Source organism: Penaeus monodon, chromosome 5 (genome assembly GCF_015228065.2).
Source record: "Penaeus monodon isolate SGIC_2016 chromosome 5, NSTDA_Pmon_1, whole genome shotgun sequence".
Taxonomy (NCBI): Eukaryota; Metazoa; Arthropoda; class Malacostraca; order Decapoda; family Penaeidae; genus Penaeus; species Penaeus monodon.
The window spans coordinates 34835212-34846167 of NC_051390.1; the positions used below are offsets into that span (position 1 = coordinate 34835212).

Sequence of the window (10956 nt, forward strand, 5' to 3'; positions counted from 1 at the left end):
TATATTATGATGTGTATATATCTGTTATGTATGTATGTATATATGTCTATATATTATTAGTATGTATATATTATGTATATATGATGTATAATATAATGTATATATTGTATATATATATGGGTTGTTATATATATATATGTATATATGTATATATTTTGTATCATATATCTGTATCATTAATGTATTATATCTTATATCATAATATGTATATATCTATGTACTATATATGTATATATCTGTATATATATATATAATATGTTTATCTGTATATATATCTGTCTCTAATGATCTCTATCTGTATATATATGTCTAGATATGTATAGAGCTGTATATTTCCTGTTATCTATATGTATCTATTGTAATCTCGTTATTTCGATCTATCTCTTTCTCTATCTCTACTGTCTCTCTCTATTTCATATCTCTCTCTCTGTTCTGTCTCTTAGCTCCCCTCTCTCTGTCTCTCTGTTCTCTTTATCCTCTCATGTCTCTATCTATTTCTATATCTGTATACTCTCTGTCTATATCTCTAGATCTTTAATATCCTCTTTCCTCTGTCCATAGGTCCTCTCTGTATCTCTCTCTGTCTATCTCTCTCTACTTACTCTTCTCTCTGTCTCCTCTCCTCTGTCTCTCTCTGTCCTGCCCCTGTCATCTCTTACTCCCTATGTCTCATTCTATGTCCTCTCTCTCAGTCTCTCCTCTGTCTCTCTCTCTCTCTGTCGTCATCTCTTCTCTGTCTCATCTTCATACTCTGTCCTCTCGCTTCTCTCTATGTCTATCATCTGGTATCTCTCTGTCCTCTCTCTGTCTCTCTACTGTATCTCTCTGTCTACTGGTGTCTCTCTCTGTCTTCTCTCTGTCTCTCTCTGTCTCTCCCTGTCTCTATACTGTCTCTCTCTGATCTCTCTCTGTCTCTCTCTGTCTCTCTTGTATATCTATCTGTCTATCATCTATGTCTACTCTCCTCTGTCTTTCTGCATATCATATTCGTCTATCTCTATCTGTCTCTATCACTGTGTCTCTCCTCTCTGTATCTCTCTTCTTCTATGTCTGTATCGTATATCTCTCTGTACTCGCTCTGTCTCTCTCTCTTTCTCTCTCTGTCTATCTCATAGGTCGATTGTCTTATATCATGGTATCTATGTATATCCCATCTCTCCATCTTATATACCCATAATCTATTGTCTATATCTATATGTCTATCCTATATGTCTTAGCCATAATACAGATACAATATATAATATATACCATATCTTATCTACTGTGATATCGTATCTATCTCTGTATCTCTACTCTCTACATATCATCTATCCCTCTCTCTCTCTCGTCTCTCTACTCGCTCTATCATCTAGTCTCTCTACTACTCTCTATCTGTCTCTCTAACGACTCTCTTCTGCATGCTCTCTATCTCTCTCTCTTATATCCTATCTCTTTCCTCTCTTCATATCTCTATTCCTGTCTACTCTCTCTCTCTCTATACTCTCTCTTTCTCTCTTCTGTCTCTCAGATGCCTCTATCTCTCTCTCTCTATCTATATCATCTCCCCCACACCTCTATACATTCTCTCTCTAGTCTTTATCTCTCTCTTCTCTCCTCTCTTATCTCTCTCTACCCCCTCTCTACATTCTCGCTCTCTCTCTTTTCTCTATCTCTCTCTATATCTCTCTCGCTCTATCTATCTATCTCTCTCTCTACCCCATCTCTCCATTCCTCTCTCTCTATCTCTACTTCATATCTCTCTACTCTCTCTCTCTCTCCACTCTCTGCTCTCTCTCTGTCTCGCTGTGGTCATTGTCGCTCTCTCATCTCTCTCTCTACTCTCTCTCTATCTCTATCCTCTCCCTCCCCCCCTCTCTCCACTTCATCTCTCTATCTTCTCTTCTTCTATATCTCTCTCTCTCTCCTCGTCTTCCCCCCCGCCTCCCATTCTCTCTATCCTCTCTCTCATCCTCTCTTTCCCCCCCCGTTTCTTTTGTTTTTCCCCCTATTTTCCTCTCCTCTCTCTCCACCTCTCTCCCCAACCCTCTCCCTCTCGCTATCTCTCCCTCTCGTCCCTATCCCCTATCCTCTCTCTCTCTCTCTCTCTCTATCTTCGTCTACACAACTCTACTCCTCTTACCTCTCTCGCTTCTCTTATCTCTATGTCTGTCTCTCTTCTCTCTCTTCTCTCCTCTCTATCTCTCTCTCCCCACTCCTCTGCCCTCCCTCTCTATCTCTCTCCTCTATCTCCTCTCTCTCTCTCTCTCTATATCTCTATCTACTCTCTTTATATCTATCTGTATCGCTTGTGTCTCTACTCTCTATCTCTCTCATCTCTCTCTCTCCTCTATATCTCTTTCTCTCCCCTCTCTCTCTCTCATCTGTCTAGACTGTGGTCCTATCAGTCATATCCTACTCTCATCTCTCCTCTATATCTCTATATATCTATATCTCGTCTACACACTCTCTCCATCATATCTCTATATACTCTATATCTCATCCTCTATCTCTCCTCGCTCCATCTATCTCATCTATCTATATATAATATATATAATATATATATATATCTATATACATACACCATCCTATACCTATATCTATATATAATATATATATATATATATATAATATACACATCTATCCATTATATATATATATATAGATATATATATCATTATATATAATCTATATATATTTATCTATATTCTCACACATCTATACATTATATATATATATATATATATTATAATATATATATTATATATAGCTATATATATATGACACAACACATATCTATATATTTATTCTTATATATATATATGTATACGATGTATATATATATATTAATATATATATATCTATATATAAGATATATATATATAATATATATATATAATGTATATTTGTATAGCTATGTATATATATTCTATATATAATATTATAGTATATATATATATATACAACACACATCTATACATTATATATATATCTATATATATAATATATATATATATATATATATATATATATATATATATACTATATATATATATATGTTATAATACATTATACATATACCTATATATATATATATATATATATAATAATTTATATAGATATATATATATATATACCCATCTATACATACCTAAATATATGTATATATATATATTATATATATATATAATTATATATCTTATGTATAGATGTGGGTATAATATCGTTATATATACGTATATATTATATATTATATATCCTATACATATATATATATATATATAATATATCTATACATTATATCTATATATATATATATATTATATATATATATATCTATACACACATCGATACCATTATATCTTATCATATATATATATATTATATATCATCTATTATATTATATCTCTTCATCATCTTTATAGATGTGTATGTATATACTATCTATCTATATCTATTATATATATATCGTATATATATACATATATATATATAATATATATATATATATATACATACCCACATCTATACATATAAATATATATATATCTACCATCTATACATATACCTATATTCTATCTATATATATATATATGTCTAGAGATCTAATATATACCTAGCACCATCTATAAATACATATATATATATATATATCATACTATATATATATATATATAAATAAATATATTATATATATATATGCATCTAAATAAATATATATATAAAGAAATAAATATATATATATATTATATAGAATATATCTATATCTATATATCTATACACCATCTATACCTTACATATATATATATCTATATTATATATTATATATAGCTATATTTATCTATATCATGTAAGCTGTGTGTATTATATATACAATCTCTCATATCTTTATATATATTATCATAATATACTATATGTATATAATATGTATGATGTTATATATATAAAATATTCTACTAATACATCTATATTATATATCTATATATTACATACCCACATCTATACATATATATATATAATAATATATATATAGATATATTATATATTATATGTATATATACCCACACACATCTATACATTATATAATCTATATATATCTATATATATATTATATATATATATATATATATATATATATATATACACACATCTATACATTTTATATATATATCTTATACTATTTATATATATATTAAGTATATATATATATATCTTATATATAGATGTTGTATAATAATAATATATATATATATATATATATTATATATATATGTACTTATTTGTATAAGCATTTATATTATATTATATATATATATCTATATATAGATATATATATATATATCTAATATATATATATCACCACATCTATACCATTTATATATATATATAATATATAGATAGATATATATATATATATATATATATATATATTAATTATACAACACATCTATACATTCTATATATAATATCATATCTCATATATATTATATATATATATATATATATATAATATATATATATATTCACATCTATACATCTACATATATATATATATATATATATATACACACCTCTATACATACATATATAAGTATTATATAGATATATATCGGTGGATATATATATATTATATATATATATTATATGTAGGTATAGATGTGTATATCTATATATATATTATATATATAGAGAGATATATATATATTATATATGTAGAGTATATAATATACACATCTATACATACATATATATATTATTATATATATATATATATATATATTCATATATATATATATATAATATAATATATATATAGTAGATTATATATATATATATAATATATATATATATATTATATATATATATATATATATATATGGTGCCGCGTGGCCAAATGGTTAGATCGTCGGACTCAAGACTGTCACACGGCAATCTGAGTTTTGAGGGTTCGAGTCACCGGCCGGCGCGTTGTTTTCCTGGGCAGGAACTTTCACCTCGATTGCCTGCCTACCACTGGATGGCCAAGCCAGCTCAAGTCAGTGCCGGGTAAATAGAGATGGTGACTCGCTAAACAACACCGGCGGAAGGCAATGGGCAAACCACCGCTCTAAATTACTAAGAAAAATCATGTAGCCCCATGAATCTTCAAGGCCCGCGGTGGACGATGGTTAGAGCGTCGGCCTCAATACTGTCCAACGACGGCAATCTGAGTTCGAGTTCGAGTCAAACCGCCGGCGCGTTGTTTCCCTTGGGCAGGACTTCCCATTGATTGCCTACCAGCCACTGGGGTGGCCAAGCCAGGCCCAAGTCAAGTGATGGTCCCAAGCCAGGATACATAGAGAGAAAATGATTACCTAAAAAGGTACCACCTGCCTCTCCGTGGAAGGAAACTGGGGACCCTACCACGTACTCACTCTCAAGAGCCTCCACCAGAAAAACTACCATTAAATATCATGGTGGGACCCACAGGCAGCTCAGACATGACCTACCGTTAATGAAAAAAAAAAAAAAAATATATATAAGTATAAATCTATACATATCATATAAATATATATATATATATATACATATACATATCCATATACATATACTATATATTATATATATATATATATATATATGACATTAGAGTAGCATTCTATACATATACAGATACATATATATATATATATATATATATAATATATATTATCTAATATATAATATCTATACACTTTAATGTTGTATAAGCTGTTATATAATGTTATATATGAGTTATATATATATATATATATATATAATAGATATATTTAGTCACACAAAGAAACACATCTATACATACATATACATATAGATATATCATATATAATAATATATTAGATAATATTATATATATATATATATAGTATATATAATCTATATACATATATCTATAGATATAATATAGAATATATATATATTATAAATATATATCTCTATATATATATACTATTAATACATATATATATGTTCTGTATAGATGTTTAAATAATATATGATTTATATCATTATAATATATATATATACACATCTATACATACAGATATATGATATATATATATAATATATAATCTATATTATATATAGTAATTATATACCTATATATATGTCTATGTATATATATTTATATATATATATATATTATATATATTATATATACTCTGTATATGTATAGATGTATCTTAGATCTATTATATCGTCTATTCTATCTGTACTATGTATTCAGACGTGTATATTATATATCTATATATATATATAATATATATGTAATATGTATAGTGTCTATCTGTTATGTCTCGATTCTACTATATATATATCTCTATCTATATATGTATATATATCTACTTATCTATATGTCTAGATGTCTACTGATGTTACTGTCTGATTGTTTATCTATAATTCATCTGTCTCATATATATATATATATTATATCTAACATTCTCTACATCTACAATTATAGATATATATATATATATACATCTATACATATACAATATGTGATATTATATAATATATAACATCACATCTTACATATACATATATATATATATATATATATATATTATAATATAGTATATATATCCTCTCTACATATCCAGCTATACATATCATATAAGATATATATATATATATATATATATATATATACATCGATCTATACTACATATATCTTATATACTATGTATATATATTACTATATCTGCATACTCTATACATCTATACATATATATATATCTACTAATAATATATATATATATATATAGATATCTATGCATCGTGTATACGTGTGCGTACGCACACGCGGCCACACACAGGCAGTCCACACACACAGACCACACACACACACTTCACCCACACACACACACACACAACACACACACCACACACGCACAACACACACACGACACCCCACAGAAACTATAATACACACACACACACAACACACACACACACCACACACAGACACACACACACTGATTTAATACTGGTACGCTTTCGAAAAAAGAATCAAATGCGTGTTGTATTCATAGTAAGCGATGAAGGTCAACACTTTCACTGAAAACGCTAAGTTGATTCATAAATCCAACGATTTTATTTTCTGAAATCACAATACTAGTTCTGTTTATTTAGAAAAATTGTCGCCGCCCCCCTGGATTTCAACTTGAGTGCTGGTCGGTGGGGCTTGGATGACTTTACTGTCGCGTTAAGTAATAAAAGCCTTAACCCCGGACTCTCTCCATGACCCTCCTCCCGAGACCTGATTCAGTCTCTCATATTGTCCTCTCATCTTATATAATTCGGTCGCATTTAGCTGATGAGGAACCTTGACGAATTCGATTCGTTTATGATCAGATTTCATGTGTTATGGTTGCTGTTTTCTTTTTATCTTTGTGCTTCACGTTAATGTTTGTATTATCTATATATAATAATAATATATTATATATATATATATAGTATATATATATATATATTATATCATAGTATATTGATATATATAATATAAATAGGATATATATGATATAGTATATATATATACATATATATAATTATACTATCTAATAAATATATCTATATATCTATAATATTCAGATATCTATAATATATTACTATATATCTTATAGATAAAGATATAATATTATATACTATATATTATATTATATATCTATAATATATGTATATAATATATATATCGATATATAATATATATATATATATATAATTATATATATAATATATATATTTATATATATATATATAATTATATAGAGGATAATATTATATATATATACTATAATTATAATATAATATATATATATATATATCATATATATATTATATATATAATATATCTATATACTATCTATATATATATATATATATAATATATATATATATATATATATATATATCCTAATATATATATATATCTAATATAGATAATTAGAATATATATATATAATTATTATTAATATCATCTATACTTATATATATATATCTCTAATTATTATATATTATATATAATAATAAATATCTATATAGATTATATATATCTAATATATATATATATATATATAACTATATTATAATATAGATATATAATCTAGATATATAATCATATATATATAATATATATATATGTATATATATATATATAGATATATAAAGATATTATAATTATATTATAATTATATATAATATATATCTATATATCTATATAAGATATATAATTATATATATATATATATTTAATATATATATATATATAGTGTGTGTGTGTGTGGTGTGTGTCGTGTGCGGGTGCGTGTGCGTGTTGCGTTGCGGTGGGCTGGCGTGTGCTTGTGCGTGTGAGTGTGCGTGTGCGTGCGCGTGCGCGTGCGTGTGCGTGTGCGTATGAATGTATATTAGAATGCAGACTGATTCAAACACTTTTTTCTGCAGTAAAAGACTAAAACACAAAACCTTGCCTCTGTTTTTCCCGCATGAAACATGCGATACAGGTTTTCCCCGTTGGAAAAGCGGTGCTGATCACTGGCTGCGATCCGGATTCGCTACGCCACGGCCCTCTTTCCTTGACCAGATGGTAAGCTGACAATGTCTTTTTTGTTATCATTATCAACCGTGTTGTTTCCGATTCTATCTATTTCCAACATGTACTACATGTTCCCCTGACCCTTTGTCGAGGTTATTCGCGTGTTGCCTGCTGCCCTGCCTCCTGCGGACGGGGCGGCGAGGGCGCCAGAGGCTGCGGCGCCGAGGGGTCCCGCCGCCTCCAAACGTCCTGCAGATGGACGTGACCCAACAGGAACAGATCGACAGCGGTCTCCGCAGCGTCAAGAACCTCCTGCCGCCTGGAGGTAAATCGTTAGTCTTTTGTGAAATAGAATCCTTCATATTTCCGGCCTATTAAATGACGATTTCGTCTGCAGAAGTCCTTTGGGGTCTGGTGAACAACGCCGGGATCAACCCGTACGGCGCGGTGGAGTGGACCTCGATGGACGTCTTCAAGAACACGTGCGAAGTCAACCTATTCGGGACCATCGCTGTAACGAAGGCCTTTTTGCCTCTTATCAGAAGTGCCAAAGGTCAGGAAGATTTTATGATGAAGTTACCAGTAGAGCTCGATTTTCAGTAAGATAGCTGCATTTACATAATTATGCTGCTCTTTTGTAATCCAGCTGAAATTCCTGCAGGTCGCGTCGTGAACGTGGGCAGCGTGCGCGGCAGGATGGCCTCGCCGCTCGGAGCCGCCTACGAGTCCCAAATCCGGCGTCGATGCCTTCATTTTATGTACCCTGAGGCGAGGCAGCTGAAGTGATATGTACTATGAATATGTATACATACACGCATACACACAAACACGTACGCACGTACACACACACACACACACACACCTCGGGTCACACCCATCCACACACACATACACCACCCACACACACACACACACAATACAACACTACACACACACACACACACACAACACACACACGACCCACACACACATACACAACGAAACGACATGCATGCATGCATGCATCATACATCCATCTATCCGTTACTAGATTATTCTATATATAGATATATTATATATATATATACATATATATACATATATATATATCATATATATATATATATATATATATATATTTATATATATGTATCTATATGTATAATATATGTCTAATATGATCTATATATGTATATATTGGTAGTATTGTATATATTATATATATATATATAATCTATACTATATCTATATATATATATATATATAAATTTCTGCAATACATGTGTTTGATTGTTTCATGAGAATTGTGCTCTGCTTTTCAGGCATGAAATGAGAAGATTCGGCGTTGACGTGTCCTTACTCGAACCAGGAAACTTTACTGCGGGTGAGCACATTTATTTGTTTCACTGTTGATAAGACCATGAGAGAAGAGGTGAACACAAAATAGCAACCAGATCGTCCTTTACTTTTCAGGCACCAGCATCTTCACGGAGGAAAGCAATCTTCGCTATTCCCAGAAGATGTGGCAGGCGATGGATGACGGCGTGAAGGCGGATTATGGAAAGGACACTTTCGACGAAGCTCTGAAGCGCCAGTTGCAGGTCTCGAAGTCTGGGGTGAGGTCCTCGATGTAGCCTTATTATTAAAGGATGTAAAGCATCTCACTAAATTGAAATACCAGACTCAGCGCGCACGTCTGTGAGCCACTCTGATCTCTCTTCCCTCCCGGGTCCTCAGGACAGGGACGTGACCGAGGTTTCGGAGGCGATCGCCGAGGCGGCTGACTGCAGCTGTTTCCGCAGGCCGCCTACCACCGATCAGCTCTTCTATTCGAGTCATGGTGTTCGTGAGCCAGCACTTCCCGGAGTGGGTCTACGACTACTTGTACATCGAGTACTTGATGAAGTAATATTTTCTCAATAAACAATACGATGGCTAATGTGTTTCACTTGATAAGTTACTGTCGATTTCCATCATCGCTCTCTCGGATGCATATGCTTGTATTATATGGTTAATGGTGTGAAGGTGTGTAAAATCGTTGCAAGTCGAAGACAAGAGTCCAATGCTTCGTGTGCCATTCGATTTTTAAGTTTTTTATTTTATTGATAATGCATAATATATAATAGTAATACTTTTTTTTATACAGTGTAATGAACATAAAGCATCCCACAGGGACTGGCACTTGTTTTGCCATCATTCTTTTATTCATTCCCATCATTTTCTCTCTTCCGTTCATTGATTTTCATATATATATATATATATATATATATATATATATATATATTTATATATATATATATTTATATATATATTATGATTTAATATATATATATATCTATATATTATATATATATATATATTTTCTATATTTATATATATATAGTTTATATATAATATATCTATTTTATTATATATATAGATGCTAATATATATATATATATATATATATTATA

General features: G+C 29.9%; 2 protein-coding genes across 5 annotated transcripts in view; both read left to right on the forward strand.

Annotated features, from left to right (window-relative positions):
* Window positions 1-10442, forward strand: part of LOC119573187 (D-beta-hydroxybutyrate dehydrogenase, mitochondrial-like) — a gene marked incomplete in the record, with an annotated part of 39108 nt that extends 28666 nt beyond the window's left edge. Inside the window, 8 exon segments of the mRNA XM_037920274.1 lie at window positions 8770-8849; window positions 8922-9077; window positions 9186-9249; window positions 9251-9292; window positions 9826-9887; window positions 9977-10119; window positions 10241-10282; window positions 10284-10442. Of these exon segments, the coding sequence (XP_037776202.1) occupies window positions 8770-8849; window positions 8922-9077; window positions 9186-9249; window positions 9251-9292; window positions 9826-9887; window positions 9977-10119; window positions 10241-10282; window positions 10284-10412 (718 nt within the window).
* LOC119573186 (D-beta-hydroxybutyrate dehydrogenase, mitochondrial-like) overlaps window positions 1-10956 on the forward strand; it is a 54014-nt gene that overhangs the window by 17162 nt on the left and 25896 nt on the right. The window contains exon 1 of one of the 4 annotated variants that reach the window (XM_037920273.1): window positions 8397-8492. The exons of the other annotated variants lie outside the window; for them this stretch is intronic. Within the exon in view, the coding sequence (XP_037776201.1) occupies window positions 8475-8492 (18 nt within the window). The 5' untranslated portion in view covers window positions 8397-8474. Of the gene's footprint in view, window positions 1-8396; window positions 8493-10956 lie in introns of those variants that run through there. 4 annotated transcript variants of the gene reach the window in all.